We start from the raw sequence: 17042 nt of genomic DNA, 5'->3' as shown, positions 1-17042 counted from the left end.
GCTGGGGGTCGGCAGCGAACGCTTCGCTCCCGCCCGCCAGCATTTTAAGATCGCCCGGGGCAGCGGAGAAGTCTCCGCTGTCCCGGGAAGGCAGGCGGGGGGAGCAAAGACTTTTGCCCCCGCCTGCCTTCAGAAGAGGTCCAGGACCTCGTTCCGATGCCCGGCGGCGGGATGCAAGGTTCCCGCCCCACCGCCCGGCATCGGGGCATCGTTCCGATGCCGGGCGGCGGGGGGAGAGGTTCCCGCCCCACCGCCCGGCATCGGGGCATCGTTCCGATGCCCGACGGCGGGGTGTGAGGTTCCCGCCCCACCGCCCCGCTTCGGAGCACCGGGAGAAGCGATCTCCCCGCAGCCCCTTGCTTCAAAAGAGGTCCGGGGGCAGCGGGGAAGAAGCGCTGCGCTTCCCGCTGCCCCCGGACCTCTTTTGAAGCAAGGGGCTGCGGGGAGATCGCTTCTCCCCGCAAAGCCTTGCTTCAAAAGAGGTCCGGGGGCAGCGCGAAGCGCTTCCCGCTGTCCCCGGACCTCTTTTGAAGCAAGGGGCGGTGGGGAGAAGCGATCTCGGGCGCCGCGGCGCGCAGGCGCACTGCTCGCTCCTCTTTCCGCGCAGGCGCCTTCTCTCGCTCTTTCACCTCCTTTTCTTTCTCTCTCGATGGTCCGCCTACAAAGGAGCGAGGGAGGCGCCCGCCATGTTTGGATTTGCATCCAGCAGGAGATGCCGCCGCCGCCCCGCCTCCCCCGCCTCCCTCCCACGGCACACCAGGCAAGGTCTCACGGCACACCAGTGTGCCGCGGAACACCGGTTGGGAAACACTGGGGTAGGGTTATTTATAAAATATTTAGATAAAATATTTTATAAAATATTTAGATCATAAAAATATTTACGTGGTTTACACCTAGACTGTCTATATTCAATAAAAACACATTAAAAATAAAAATAAGAGACCATCAACTAACTGCTACAGAACAATGTCTTCTTTATCGCCTACAGAAGCTTGGCAGCAAAGGAAAAAAAATCAGTAGGTTTTTAAGGGATAAAACAAAAGGTCATTGTTGAGGCTGCAGAATCTACCTGCTATTTCCATGTTTTAAAAATGCACATGCAAAACTTTAAATATGAATTTAAGTAAACAAACTGGTTATATGGGAAGAAAACTTAAACATACTAACTTGCCTTGTTCCTGAGATAAGGTACTAATACTCTTGTGAAAAAAGATGAATGCCTTTGCCAAAAAACAGAGCTCGGGATCCATCTTCCAAACAAGGACAGACATCTGCAGAAGAAGCAGCACCCAATATCAGGGACTGGTAGGATGCTGACTAGTGTGCACTGAGGGAAGTGGGACTGGAGTTGACTCTGGAGAACGGGCAGTGAATTGTGAGGTACTGTTCCAGCCAGGAGGCAAGAGTTGGAGGCAGGGGAAACTTCAGAGCTGGAGGGTAGAGGAGAAATAGACAGGCTAGGCTAGGCAAGGGGAGGGCTGGGTGCTTCCGGGTGCCCCCCCCCGCACCACTGTCTCCTAGATCTGGGAGAGAACTGACGTGGGAAGCGCAGAGGCAGCTTCCACACAGGCACAGCCTCTGGCTGCGTGTGCATAGCTCACTGGGGGAAAACACATAAGCTAGTGGAGAGTGAGTGGCCCGTTGTTGCTGCAACTGCTCCATAGAGCACAGACCTGGGAAAAGCTGCCTAGATACTAAACGTGTTTGGGTGGTATTCAGAGTCAAGAAACTACTGTGTCAGCTTTGACAACAAAGCACTATCTGCTGTGTGCATTTCTTTGGCTAAGGAGCACCCTTGACACCTGCTGACTCCTGAATAGTTCCATACAGTTATTTTTCTTCATTTCATGCTAAGTCAGAGGTGCTTTTGCCTACAATGCTGCTTTTAAATGCAAAAAAACCCCAAAATCAGATTCCTCCTAGGTGGGTATTAGTAGTATGCATTTTCAGCATGCTTAGTATGTACAGAATGTTGAGTGTCAATTGGAAAAGAAATACAGAAAACCACAGTGGGTGGAGTGGGCAGAATACCCTGCTTGAGTTTGTTGCAGCAGATAATAATATCCTGAAGGAGGCCATTAGGGATGAAACCTGAACAAAAACACTCCTGTTTGGGGGGGGGGGAGGATAACAGGTGGAACTTATCTCTAAATGCCAGATTCTGGGGACATGTGCCTTGCATGTGGACTTTCTAGAGCATCTGGTTGTCCCATGTTGGAAACGGGATGCTGGGGGAGATGGACACTGAAACTGATCAAACACTATCATCTTACCAGTTCCAGCAAGATTTGGCCTCAGTCTGATTGGGAGGAGCTGCTGGAAAATGGATTTTAGAACACACTGAATGAGATGGAACAGCTGACTGGAATCCCCACAAGATATTGCTGCTTAGGAAACCCAAGCATAAAGACAGAGTTTCAGTATCTCATACTTTGACTTCTCCAGAAGAGATTCAGCAAATGACCAGTACAGAGAGCTTTGAATTCATTTGCCTTTCCAATCATAATAAAATGTCTTCTAGAAACCACAAAAGTGGTCTGCATCATGTCCCCACAGTTGAGGCAGAGACAAGAGACCTGTATTGATGGCAGGACAAACGTACAGTATGTTCTCTTCCTTAACCTCAAGTAACAATGTGACTTTCTGCCACTAGAGGGAGAACCATCACTACAAATGTGCTCCTTGCATGAGACTTTGCAAAATGACTTGTCCATTGCTAGCTTACTATTATTTCAGCCACCACAGCTCCCAAAGTGAGCCTTATGTCAGAGTGTTGATCTGTCAAATGCTGCCAATTTAGATAGGAAGGATCTGCTTTGAGATTACCTTCCAGAGTAACATTGAGGAGGATAAAATTCAAGGCAGTTCTGCTCTTGTCATTAGTTTTTAGTGCAGCAGTGCTCCCCCCATCCCACTCTCTCTCACGCACAACGTTTGGTCAGACAATGCCCCCTTAGCCCCTCTTGCTGGGTGACTCTATTTGGGCCCTCTGCCTCGAACTCCACCCCTCATCACCCAACTCATAGCAAGGCAAAGATCTGAAGACAGGAGCCTCCTTTGTGTGTGGAGGGTCCCCAAGTGACTTAGAGCTAGGGCTGCCGCCTTTGGTCAAGCAAAATAAAGGACAGCTCAGACAAAATACAGGTAGAATGGGGGGGCTAAAAATTACTTTACCTGATGCATAAATGACTTCAAAGCAATCCATTACTGTACAAAGGTACATGGTTTACAAAACCCTGCTCACGCTCTCCGACCCACCAGTCTCAGTCCACACAAAAACTCTCTTTCCCAATCTCCCCTGCTCTCCACCAGATTGATGGATGAGGTCTCTGCAAATCTCTTCTCCCTGCTCCCTGCCCATGAAAAAACTCTCTATCTGAAACTCCCCCTTCTCATCCCCACCCTCTGCCTACAGTGTTTTGAGGAGGAGGAGTTTGAATATGGGGAGAATGGTATCCTGTTTGAAGTCCAAATGGGACAGTGGACACTTTTCTAGGGATGGGTAGCAACACTACATAGAGCCCCAATAACACAGGGTGCTAAATCATGTGGGGAGTCTCCACAACAAGAGCGTCTCCACTTCAGACCTTTGGCCTACATGAGTTGGAGTGCGTGTGTGTACGTGCAAGCATAAAATTGCTAGAAGCACCATAATACATAAAAAGGAAGAAAATACAGAAATATATGAGAATCTGCATGAAAATCCATGTTAGAAGAATACCCAAATAGGGCTTCTTCCCTAGCTTTCTTTCTGTAGGACTTACCTTTCTGATGCCAGATCGCAACAACTCCATAAGAAGCTGCTGTTTTCAGCCTATGTAGGTGTTTTAAAGGTTTCAACTCTTAGCCATGAGAGAAGACACCCATTCAAGGTGGTTTCCACAGAAAACCTTTGGCCTGTTCAAGGAGTGCAAAAATTCTTCCCTTTTAAAAAAAGGAACAACCTGGAACTCAAGGGGGGGTTCTGAGGTAAATTTCATATCTGAGGAAAGTTCTTCAGATAAGAAAAGCACACAAGAGATATACCAAAAGCAGTCAACCTAAAAGCACTGAGAAAACAACTCACGCTTTTCAGCCTGGCCTACCTACCGGTACCTACTACTACCAGTTCAAAATCTGTCATGAAGTTTTGCCAGCTGACAGAATTTGAGTGTGGAGCAGATTATCCCTAAGCAGCCCCAAGAAACCATTCACTTATCCTTGAGCATTGTAACTCTTTCTCTCAAACATGTCTCTCAGTCACCCTTTTTAGGGTTCAGTTCTGAGGTATCAGTATCTAAGAAAAAAACATCAGGTGATAAAAGACTGCTAAGACCCCGAGACCCTCTTCAGGCTTGAGGAAGAACAAGCCCTGGGCCAGCAGTGAGGGACCTGTGTCATCCTTGCTTTAGTGGACACCACTCCACCCACCCACCCCTTAGCAACTTCCTCAGCCTAGGGGGGCAGGAAATGAGACCATGACCCTGATCCCCATTTCCCCGTGTGTTTGCTTAACCGGCTGCCTTAACACGCCCTTGGAGAGGTAGATTTCTCTCTCTTTTATGAAGCCAGCAGAACAAGGGGCCTTTGTTTGTGGGCTGCAGGACAAGGAGGGGCACTGCCAGGTCTAAGGAATCCAACACCTGCCCCCTTTCTCCCCTCCTGACCTGACTGCTCATAAAACAGGAGCAGCAGAAAATAATTTACCTGGTTGCTTCATAAGCAGGGGTATCTATGGCTCTGTAAATTAACAGGGAACAAGCTGTGGATAACTTTACATGCAGTGTCTATACCCCCGTCATTATAGCTTCCCCTAAGGCATATGTGGGATGCATGTTCCTGCCACCCCTGCATGCTGAATTTTAGCACTGATCTGGCCAGCTTCCAGCTGTTTATGGTCAGACATTGATTTACACAGGAACAATGACACGCACGGAGGGTGGCCTCTGCATGCTGGCCTACAAATCACAACCGTGCTCCACCGAGATGTTTGTCAGGCTGGGGGAAGTGCAATAGTGGTGGAGACCATGGCACATAGGGATGGCCCAACTGTGCACTATTATCCCCATGCCAATGGGAAAATCCTGCAAAAGAGCCGACGATATGGTGTTAACCTAGCACTCTAGTCACAGCACATCACCACCTGTATAGAAGCCCACAGAGAAAGATCAACTGGTGGGGCACCTGTAATAGGAGAATCAATCTTTTAGTGTGGCACTACACTTTGGAGCTCCCTGCCTATTGACATCAATCAAGCGCCTTTGCAATATCCTTTTCTGCACCTGCTTTAAATGTTTTTGTTTGTGCAGGCCAATCCAGATATGTAAAATGTTTTCTCGTTGCTACTGCCGATTTTAATAATATTTTGAGTAGGTCATGCACACTTATCAAGTTCCCAATGAAGAACTGTGGTGATGGGAAGTGGACACACAAAGAGGGTGCCGTGTACAAAGCAACCTGACTTCAGAACACAAAGAGGACCTTGAGTATATTGATAACTCTTCCCTGCCTCAGGACTCGACACACAAACACTCTTGCTCAGGACTTGGGTGCTGCCTAGTTCTTTCCATTTCTGGCATGTTGGGGTCATGATGAGGTGAAGATATCCCAGCTCGATCTGTGCAAACTGGCTGCCTCCAACTGCGAAAGGCATATGGGTGTTGCTTCCAGCACAATTCCAGATTGGTGGGCACTGGGATATGAAGATGGGGAAAGTATGTGTTATTTTTATGCCACTTCTGTATTGGAATAAATAGCCATTCTGGCAGTGAGCAATCCATAGAGGCGGTTGCAATCTGAAGCTGAACCAGTGGAATGTAGAAAAGAGTCCATCACTTCAGGAGGGAAATGAGGGCATCCTGAAGAGTGTGAGTCAAGGTGAAGGAGTCTTTGAGTTTTCAAAAACAAAGCCAGTGTTTATTAGCTTGTTCTATCCACAGGAATTTCACATTACAGGTGCGAAATGGCTCTGTGCTTGTATTCATCACAAGGAGCTACTAATCAAAATCTCCAGATCCCCAGTTTTTGTTACATTTTTGATTTACAACTATTTACAAGAGAAAGTACACGCGCATCACTCAGATTGCAAGGGGAAGGGGGTGTGCCTGCAAGGATTTTGTGTGTACAAATGAAGTGGGCTCAGGCTCAGGTGAATGGTGAGCTCTCTTTGTTAACAGCAGGAGGTACAGCACCAGAGACCAAAGGAAACACAGTGCAGGCTTCTGGTCTACTCCATCGAGACTGTCCTCTACTCTGCAGACAGAAGTGAGAAATCCAAGAAATAACCTACCTTCCATCCTAGCACACCTAGGCTACACATGTAGAGTGACACAACAGTCTTGGGCAAGTTCTTTGCCAATATGTCTTGGGCATGTTATTTACTACCCTCCATGACTGCAATCTCTATGGCAGAGCAGACCTGTTCCTTGCATCAGCGAACAGGTCACTACAATGGGAGATCCAAGTGTTGATATCTAGCAGATGTAAATCGGTGTTAATTCCACAGGCATTAGTGATGTGGATTAAGCCAAACTCAGAATTTGATTCTAATTCTTTGGAGGCATTAAACCTAAAAGCCATAACCGCACCAGTCTGAAAGAAGCACCCAAGAAACAAGCGAACTAAACCCTATGCAACAGTAGAACCTAAGGTGGAAGGCACAGTCACACATTTAGGAAATGCCAATGCCTTTTAAAAAAATGAAGGGAGAGGCAGAAAAAGGTCATTCAATAGATTTTGTTATAACCAGACAAGCTGAGGTGGGCTCGAGCCTTTCTCAGTCACCCTTTGACCCAGGAGCCCTTTCCAGTTCTGGGCATAGATACTCAGTGGTGAGGAACATGCATTCTGCCCATGCTCAGAGATACTCTGTTCTACCCTTTCATATTCCTGGCTTTCAAAATAGGTTCATGGGTTGACCAAGTCTGGCTCAGGTTAAGACCTGATTATATGTTTTATCATAATCATCTTCTCTGCATGCTAGATCATATTAATGAATTCCCAAGGTGCCCAAATTAGAATATCTATACACAGAACTCTGCCCTGCCCGCACCCCTCCTGTGGATTCAATTTTTTCTCCTGTGGTTCTCAGTTCTCTCATTGTCCCCTGGCTCTGATGGGTTTTCAACTACCATATCCTATCCCCACAAGGATTTCTGTGTATGCAACAGGACTTTCCCTCTTCTCCTTCCCCTGTGTCTGCCCCATGCCTTCCTCAAATCTGTTCCAGAGGGCTGGGGGAGTTCCTAGAACAGATTTAGGGGAGGGGGCGCGAGAGGGAGAGAATGCTTCATTGCACACGCAGAAATCCTTGCCCAGATGGAAGACTCAACCTCTCCCTCTGTATTTTTATTTTTTTTACATGGGATTAATTCCTAGAACAATTATTGGTCATATTCCCAATTACACCCATAAATCCTGAAGCCCATCTTAGTAATACAATTGCCTTCTTGACTTCATTTTTGAGCAGTGTTGTTACCACTGCTGTTCTATGCTCACCATTGTTTATCTCAGAACAAAATGGTGCGAGATAGGTAGGTAGGTAATGATCTCTGTCATGGGGGATACTGCATGCACTGAATGTTTACTAGTCCTTACTTAGCCCATGATATGTGGAATCCATCTTGAAATTAAGCAGAAAGATCACTCTTACTTCGATGTTTCTCTCTTTTTGCAAAGGATGCTCCACCCAACCTGCAGCGCATTGAAGTTGCTCATGTGGACTGATGCCAATTCCACAGGAATCCTGATGGGAATACTCAGGACCAGACTTTCCAACTTCCACATTGTGTAGATGGGTTGACTGGTGTTATCAAACTGAGGAACTGAATTCCTAGCGGGCAAATTAATATTATTTAAATAATAATAAATAACCAGGTTGGATGCCGATTGCTGCACTGGCCAGCTGAGCAGAAGCCCGGTGTCCTGATGGCTATCCAGTTGATGCCTAACCCTCTCTGCCACCTCCAATCCCATGCTGTCTTTGGCCTTGGAAGTCTCTGACACATGCACTATGGGAGAGTAGCTTTGGTTCATATATACATTACGTCTCCCTGGCATAGCCCACTTGGATGAGGCCTTCACATCCATCAAGTAAACTAGCTCAGAAAAGCTAGGTGGCTATGAGAATAGCCATATCCACCTTCCCAACAGCTCTTTTGGTTGTACCACAACTTTCACAGACAATATCTCTTGCAGATCATCAGCCAAACAGCACAAGCTGAATCATTATCACATCATAACATTGTTCCTATTGGTGGGATTAACTTGCTTCTGAAAGCAGTAGGAGCACTGCATGGAACCATGCATGGACATCCCTCGGTGAAGCACTTCCTCCTGCCTTAAATGATTCAGGCTCCTCAAGACATGAAGCCTCCATTGTACTTTACACGCAAGAGTGTCCTGCCAGAATATGCTTTGAGGCAGAGAAATGTACAGAGGAGAAGAAAGTGCTCAAGTCTTTGTAGGTGTAGCAGAGGCTTTTATACACTTCAGGGTAGGTATGCTTAGCGTCTGACAACAGACATTTTCCTCTCCTTTTTAACCAGGTAGAAATGTTTTCAGTGACAGTAGCACAACATTCTCAGACTTGCCCATGATGATCCAGTCTTGAAGGCTTCAGCTCCAACATTCTGGACCCACAGATTCCACACAAGACTGCCGTGTCCCACTGAGATCCTCCAGAGTGTCAGCTATTTTACAGTACCGCAGATAAAAGGGGAAAGGAAGAGCAAGCTGCCAGCGGGACGCCTCCAAACTCCTTGCTGTCACACACTGAGGTGAGACTGCATCACCCACATATTATGTACAACCTACAAATAAATATTGTCTTGAGGGGGAGCAGGGCGTGTTTTTGTGTGTGTGTATATATATATATATTTATATATATATTTATAGATATTTTAATATTAAAATGGAGGGGGGAAATATAGCACTGTCATTTCATAGTCCCTTGTCAAGTTTCATGTGTGCTGATCCATCTCTGGCTGATGGTTCCTGCGGTTTCGAGGCTTTTTCTGATCATGCAGCTCCTTGGCTTTGAGACCAGCCAGAGTCTCCTTATGGTTGGAGGCCACGTGCCGCCAATAGCCCTGGCAGTACTGGTTGATGAGTCCCATCTCAGGCTGGGTGAGCAGCTGCACCAGGTCATGGTAATGGGAGCTGAAAGTGCCTGGCAGGCCGGCTCGCATGGCTGCTGCAGAAGGGGCAGGGGCCTCTGACTGGAAGAGCACAGCATGGACCGTTTCACTGCTCAGTACATGCAGCTGCACTTTGGCCACCGTGTGCTTGAAGTTGTTCTCTGTGGCTGTGCAGGAATAGAGGCCCCCATCCGAGAGCTGCAAGGACCGCAACAGCAGCCCCTGCTCTGTCCTCAGCACCCTTCCTTCAGTGCGCAGCTAATGGAAAGAAACACATCGAGGAGGCATTGTTAGCACAGTTGGGAGTTGCCGGGCAGAGATACATTAGATCACACTGTGGGTGGAAAACAAGCCGCATATTCATTGCCTGAGTGCTTTCTGGCCCTCATCCTCCTAGCTTCTTAGTTCTCATTATTTCCTGTTCTGCAATTCCTAGACTTCTGAGTCCTGGCAAACAGCAAAGCATGATGAACGATCCAGCTTCCCATCCTTTTTCTCAGGAGCTCAGATGGAACTATTGGCTGGACAGAAGCAGGTTTGGGGCTGCTACCAATCAGATGGGCTGAGTAGGAAGGGCTTACAGAAAGTAAATCAACAAAGTTTAGCTTTAGCTCAAATGGGTCAGGGAGCTTTCAAGAGCTTGGTCATATAAGCTCAGAGATAGCACAGGAATGGGTGTTTCCCTGGGCTGTTTCCAGTGGCCTTGCTCAGGCGCCACAGTTCCTCAGAGCTTTAAAAAACCTATTTTGTGAGCTTCTGCACAGAGATCCTTCTAGTATCCAGGATGTGGATGAAAAATAGATGAAATGTCAGCAAGGTAGCTGAAAGCGGACCGAGAAACAAGTGCTTTTTAACATGATGAAAATAGAACAAAAGATTGGCCAGCTCAACTCTCTGTCACTTCCAGATGACCTGCTTATTGAGGAATCATCCTGATTTCTTTGTGCATTGTCTGCAGCTTATTTGAACATTCATTCTGATTTGTTTGCAAGGAGCTTATATAAGTTTCATCAAGCAATTGTTATCCAACACTTTCCAGTCAATTTTCACGTCACTTTCCTTATTGCAAAAGGTCTGTGTGCTTTTTGCAAGCAGGTTTGATGTGCACAAGTACCAAATCAATTCTAATTGTGCTACCTGAAGCTGTCAGTTTTTGACTGAATCCCACTTGAAAAGTAGAGATAGTCTTAGTACTTATTAAAACTTACGGTAGAAGCAAAAGGCAAGTTACTCTTCCTCGCTAAGCCACTAACTTTCATGCTAACTTCCCTCTGGCCTCCATTCCCCCCTTTTCCTCCAAATTCCATTCTGGAAATTCAGGACTGCCTGTTTGTACCTCTTTCCTTCGGTCACTGTTGTCCTTCTGGAGCAGCCATTTGATGGTGGCCTGAGGGGAGCGAGGCTGGCACTCCAGAAAGGCTGTGCTTCCCTCCACTCCATACTGGACAGCCTCTACAGTGTTCTTGCTGGCTGGAGGTGGATACATAGATACAAGATTATGATTTGCCAAGGGTCGCGTTTCAACTAATACATTCCCTGACAAAATATATTCCAAGAAGCTCCTACTCCTTTGCCAGAAGGAGGCTAGTCTCATTACTGCCAAGTTTATATAGCCACACTTGGCCAATCTGCAATCCATCATTCAGCATGTGGACCATTCAGGTTCCAGTTCTGGGTGCAGCCTGACCATGTGATTGAGGTATGTGACTGAGTTGGATGACTTATGTAAGAAATGAACTAAAGTGGAATAGTCTCCCTTGTGGACTCTCCTTCCTTGGAGGTTTTAAAGCAGAGGTTGGATGGCCATCTGTCATGGATGCTTTAGTTGAGATTCCTGCATTGCAGGGGTTGGACCAGATGACCATTGGGGTCCCTTCCAGCTCTACAGTTCTATGATAACAAAGAGGTACAATAGTACTGATCCTAATTCTTCAATCATGTCCCTTCATTTGCCCAGGGACACCCACCCACCTATCCAGTGAAAAAATGCCCCCTCCTATTCCACCCAATCCATGGCTACTCAACTTTATGTGCCAAGAAAGTCCATATTCCGCACCACATTGTGTACTCAAAAGTACCAGTTTGTTCACCTACTCTGCTGATCAAAAATCATGGTGTGAAGGGCAGCCAGGTTTTTTTTAAAGCAGACCTTCCATCTCAACACCCTCACTACACTCTTTTTGTGGGGGCAGAGAGGTAAGTAGGGACCACGAGACCAAGGAGAATGCTACTTCTGATCCCCCCATGCAATGGGTGAGTATGACACTCACCATTAGAATTGTAGCCTCTACACTGACGGATGGGGTTGCCATGCCGGACATCCTGACGCCTGCTCCGCCTGTGATAAGGAAAGAAGCAGCCAGGTGAGTGGTTGGAATTTTGGTCCTTCCAAGGAGCAAGATGATGAGCCATTCATAATCCTTTTGTCTTTCTGGCCAGCACTTGGCCAGTGAATCCTAGATTAATTCTGAGCCACCTACGGAAGATTCAAATTCCTGCCCAAGATCCATTTCATGTTTTGGAGCAATCATACACTTTAGCATTATCCAGATGCACTGCCTAGAATTCATTCAACATAACTTTTTCCTAAATTTCTCCTAGGACGCTGTATGATGTAAACCTTCCTTAGCCCACCCCTGAATTCCACTTTATATCAATAGAACTAGTTTCCTAGAATATTCCCTGTAAAGTTAATTCCAAGGCACTCCCAGAACTCTTGAAAATAACCTGCTTTGAACAATGACCCCACAGTCATTCTTTAAAGTCCCTTTACAGGGCATTCCCAACAAACAACAGTGGAACTCCAGTCCCTTCCACCCTCTCTGCCACACAGTACCTCTTGGAGGAAGCAGAATAGCGAGAGCAGGACTTCCCATCCCAGGCACAATAGGGGTCCCTGGCCAGGCAGCAGTCAGCGCAGGCTTCTCCATACACATCACAGCGGTGAAGAGCCAGGTGTGTTAGGCCAATGGCTGAGGACACGTACAGCTGTTGCTGTTGGGTAAGAGTAACAACCAGATGTCAATGAGAGGATAGGTAATTCTGCCCCCACAGTGTACTGGAGGTGGGAATGGAGTGAGGGATATGATTTCTTGAGGAAGTGTGGACAGAAAAGCCTCCCAAGTGCAACCATTCAGAACAGTTCTGCATTCCAACCCACCTCCCAGCCTCTAGAGTGAGCTCCTTGTAGCAGCAGATACTCAAGGGAAATGGGAGAACGACTAGAATGGAAGGAACTCCACATTGCTCCGTGTTCTGCAAAGATGGTACCAGTGACAAGCAGTCAGAGAATACTCTTTTGTTTCCTGAGCCATGGCTATTTCTGGCCTAGTATCTAGCGCAATAAGAGAGACATACTTCAGCCTTCATTTAGATATACTCACCCTTTTGGAAGATATGGTCATCGTCCTGATGGGAGCTGGAACCTATGAGGAAACCATATTGTGGTAATTAATCCGGTCTAAGAGGGTGGCTGCCCTCCCAAGGTCTTTGGGAGTAGTTTAAAGAGAACACAAAGGAAAGACTTAAGAATTGCAGTGGACAACACCGTTTTACAAGACAAAACACTTTCATCTGAGGAGCTGGGGTGGTGTGACAGTCCTGTGAGAGCAATTCTATCACCATCTTCAATTAATTCTCAGCATATAGGTAGAGGTATTTTATCTTAACAATCCTTGCAACACTACAGGAAGGTATTTATTTATTTATTTCATATTATTGAACTTCTATCCCACCCTTCCTTTCAAAGGAGCCCAGGATTATTAGCTCTGTACTGCATCTGACAGGGATGAGCCTCAGAGAATAACGGTCGTCCTAAGACCACAAACACGTTCTGCAGCTGAGAGCGAAATACGAACAAGGAACTTCACTGCTCACACTCTTCACTACTACACCACACCTATTCCCAAGCCATGTGCTTCATGAACAGCAAGTGATCATGTCTTTCGCAGGCTGTGCAGTGAATTACCTTGAACACTTCCACCTCTTCAAGCATCAGTTCTTCTGTTTCCATGTCATCTTTGGGCAGGACTATTACTTTCTGGACAGTGCCACGATCTGCAATATAAGGGAAGCACACAGAGGGGAATTAGCAACACTTGGGTCTTTGCTCTTCCTACTTTTTCTGGTATGCATCATGCTGTCGAAATGCTAGTATCAACGTTGTGGATACTCTTGAAACAGGATCTATGAAATGATGGTGGCTTGCTCCTGTGAGAGTGTGTGGCCCAGGTCTTATGCTTCTCCTCCAAAAGTTCTCCATAACAGAAATGGCTGGATGAACCTCCTTGGGGAAGTCTTCTGTAGTGATGGAGACACCTTACATGCTTTGTAAGAATTTACAACTGTTTGTATGTATGCATATTCCACATTAATATTTTATAATTCCCCAACCCACAGTCCTAAGAGGAGAGTGTGTGCATGGGGAGGAAACATAAGAAGCATATCATATAAACACATAAAAGGGGAAACTGAAGTAATGAAGTTAAAGTAAAGATGCTAGTGTAAATGTATTTTCCGTCTATAGTAGTGTGAGCATAACAAACTCAGTACTGTCAGAAATGGGAAATGAAAACAACTACATGGAAACCTCAGGACCACCTGGTGTATAAAAATAGTGTGAAAGGCATATGCTTTATCCATATGTCTTATCCATCTTAGAATGAGTGTTGCACCCAGTTGGGAACAGTATTGAAGCAAAAGCATGGCATTTAACTAACTCCTGTCAGATACCACCCAAAGAAAATAAGCATTTAAAAACCCCTGAATGAAATTTAATAAATCACTTAATTTATGTTATAAACAACCTTTTTTCAATTATTACCTAAAACTTCTCTCTCTGTTTAAACCTCTTATGTGCCATCTGTGTACTTTTTAGCCTCTAATGTATCAATCACAGTGTCATGTACTATGTGCCAGTAGTATAAACCCATGAACTTTATAGAGACCATGCCAGCACCTCTCTGAACCACAGCCCTATCCAGTTTGGATTTGAGAGTGGGTGTATGACAGTGCCTTCAGGACATGATGCATTTCACATTAGAGCGGGTTGCCATGTGCCTGAAATTTCCCAGACATGTCCAGGATTTAACCAGCGAAAATAGTATCCGGGGGGATTTTCCTTAAAAAAGCAGAACAACTTTTGTGTCTTGAATTTTACTTCTATAAATATGGCAACCCTACGTTAGAGGCACAGGTGCCATTTTAGGTTCTGAGACAAGTGTACCTGTGTATAGACTTCACTGTGTGGGGAGGGCAAGAAGAGATTTATAGCAAGGTTCAGAGTCCTGCACTTGCACATGAATAAAGTTTAGGGGTGTGTGTGTCTATCTTCATCTATCTCCAGAGTTATAGGTGCTTCTGAGGAATAACTGTATGTCCTCTGAAACACAGAATGGCAAACCATTCCTTTCTGCTCTTTCTGAATTGCTCCGCCAATAAGCTCAAGACTACCTTCTTTGGAATGGTGAGCATGCAGTTTGGTAAAATACCAGTTCATGTTGATGGAGAGGAAAATGAAAATAGGCACCTATTGCCCAGGCCACCACGTCACTCCCCTGTTTACAACTTGAACTGAATGCTGCACAAATTCCTGTGATCACACAACTTTATCTGCTTCTTTATGCAACAGGAAGCAACCAAGATCTAGAGATTTGTTACACCTATGACCAGAAAGAAAGAGGAAACTCCCTATAGGCAATAACAGGTGGCGGCAGCACTGTGCACAGCTGCCTGGGTGCTGAGCAGCTAACTTGGTAGGCCATGAAACAGCTGTGCAGAGACACAGCATTTACCAGCTAATGAGAACTTTCTGGGTCGTTAGCATTCCTGACCACCTGCTTTGAGTGCTGGCTGTGCTCCCTTGGCCTGCTGGGAGACAAGTAACTTGCCTCCAGCAGACTGGACCTAGCGCAGATGCTTTCTATCACCATTAGTTGGCTAGGCATGCTCTCCTCCCTGTGTTAGTTTTTCTACTGTTACACATCACTTCATCTAATCTGTACGCCTCTTTGTTCAAACTACTCAACCAACAATCCTACTGTATTCCAATTCAATGGAGTAAGTTTGCACAGAAGCAGAAAAGAGAGCAGCTGTGTCTGTGGTACCTACAATGGCTTCCTCCTGTGGGAACAGGAGTCATAAGAACATAAGGAGAGCCTGCTGCATCAGACCTATGGCCCATCTAGTCCAGCATCCTGTTCTCAGAGCAGCCAGCTGGTGTCTGCAGAAAACCTGCAAGCACAACCTGAGCACAAGAGCACTCTCCCCTCCTGCAGTTTCCAGTAACTAGTATTCAGAAACATATTGCCTCCAGCCATGGAGACACAGCATAGCCTCCATCCTGGCTAGTAGCAATTAACAGGCCTATCCTGCATGAATCTGTCTCTCTTTTAAATCCATCCTTGATGGTAGCCATCACTGCTTCCTGCAGGAGCAAGCTGCATAGTTAAAACTATATGCTGCATGTATCAATGTTACCTTGTGAGGAGTCCATCTGTTCTCAAGGCTGGGGGGTGAATGCTGATTCTACTAAAGAAAAAATGGTTTTCTTCCACTCATTTGCTTAGAGATATAAAGGCAAGGTTAGAGCTTCTGACTGGCTATTGTTGAAAACAAGAGGCTGGACTAGATGAGAGTCTATGACAAGGGAGTTCTTATGTGTTCCACATCACAGGTGCTCATGCAGGAGTTTATATTTGCTCAGTACCAAGAGACCACCTAGTCCTCGCATCTGGAATGGGTCTGTAGGCACCAATTAATAGGAAAAGAGGAATCAATTTTGGTTCTGGAATGTGACTTAGGAAGAAGTGGATCTCAGCCTGAATCCCTATATCTCCTCTTTGCATAGATCTTGCACCAAAAGGAATTCCAGATGTGCTCCTGCACTCCTGAAACCGTATCTCATGTGAATGGAACATTGAAAGCTGGACTCTCCAGTTCCCATCATTACCTTCCAACTTGCTGCCAAATCTTATCAGAGCTGAATATCCCTAGAAAGCTAGTCCCAGGTGGTTGCCCCAGCGAACCAACCCAAGTGCTATTTGTCCAGGCTAGGGGAATGTTGGTGGGTGGGAGGTGTTTGTGTATTCTCTTCAGTGCACATCAGTGGGTACCTGTGCCCAGGAAAAGCACCTCATAGCGCCCGTCAGCTGCATCCACCTGGTCCACGGCAATAGTTGTGAACTTGTAGTTGACGTTGGTCCTCACCACTAGTGGCTGGCGGTGTATGGGGTACACGCCATTGTACATCATGGGATGAGTGCGCATGAAGTTGATGACCTCATCTGGGTAGTCCTTGGTTGACTTCATCAAGGGTGTGAACGTCCCTCCTGGGCACTGAAAACCCAAGGCAGAAATACAGATTCAAATTGTGATATATGTTGCAGTCAACCACCCTACCAATGCATGAACTGCTCTTATAGCACTACTAAATGCCCATGCTACAAAACAGGAATAAATAACTTACTGTCTGCAAACTCAGTCTAGCCCACAGGTGCTTCCCATCAGCCTCCCAATAGAGCTTGATCCCAAGGGCCACCCCAATAAATATAAGAGCAGCCCTGCTGGTTCTGGCCAGTGGCCCACCTAGTCCAGCATTCTGTTCTCAAGTGGCCAACCCATGGGAAGGCTACAGCCTCATAAAATGACTTAAGGCTGCTTTTCACAGCTGGATTCTCTTGCATGTGAGTATGGGAGTTGGCTGCTGGGGTGCATCAGGAGACGTCCCTATCAGTGCCTATGTTGCTTTTCATTCTGTGGAGAAGAGGCACTTAAAGAACCTTCCACTTTTATCTTGTTTGGGTGGCAGAGAATGAGTCTTTGGATGGAACCAGGGTTGCCCAGTATACAGAATAGGATTGTAAGATCTCCACTTTGTGAACATCTCACCCAAGCTGACTTCAAATTCTTTAACATGCAGCTCAATAC

General features: G+C 46.2%; 1 protein-coding gene across 7 annotated transcripts in view; it reads right to left on the bottom strand.

The window, feature by feature from the left end:
- Positions 1 to 5873: 5873 nt before the first annotated feature.
- The window catches only part of SEMA3F (semaphorin 3F), a 122978-nt gene continuing 111809 nt past the window's right edge, over positions 5874 to 17042 (bottom strand). For all 7 annotated transcript variants that reach the window (XM_028718636.2, XM_028718642.2, XM_028718637.2 and 4 more), the window contains 7 exons: positions 16229 to 16451; positions 13084 to 13172; positions 12500 to 12541; positions 11953 to 12110; positions 11387 to 11454; positions 10453 to 10586; positions 5874 to 9374 (listed from right to left, as the gene is read on the bottom strand). In XM_028718636.2, coding sequence (XP_028574469.1) covers positions 8940 to 9374; positions 10453 to 10586; positions 11387 to 11454; positions 11953 to 12110; positions 12500 to 12541; positions 13084 to 13172; positions 16229 to 16451 — 1149 coding nt within the window. In that variant the 3' untranslated portion in view covers positions 5874 to 8939. The remainder of the gene's footprint in view (positions 9375 to 10452; positions 10587 to 11386; positions 11455 to 11952; positions 12111 to 12499; positions 12542 to 13083; positions 13173 to 16228; positions 16452 to 17042) is intronic.

Source organism: Podarcis muralis, chromosome 2, assembly GCF_964188315.1.
Source record: "Podarcis muralis chromosome 2, rPodMur119.hap1.1, whole genome shotgun sequence".
Lineage (NCBI taxonomy): Eukaryota > Metazoa > Chordata > Lepidosauria > Squamata > Lacertidae > Podarcis > Podarcis muralis.
The sequence above is the reverse complement of the archived record's forward strand: the minus strand, read 5'-3'. Positions and strand labels throughout refer to the sequence as shown.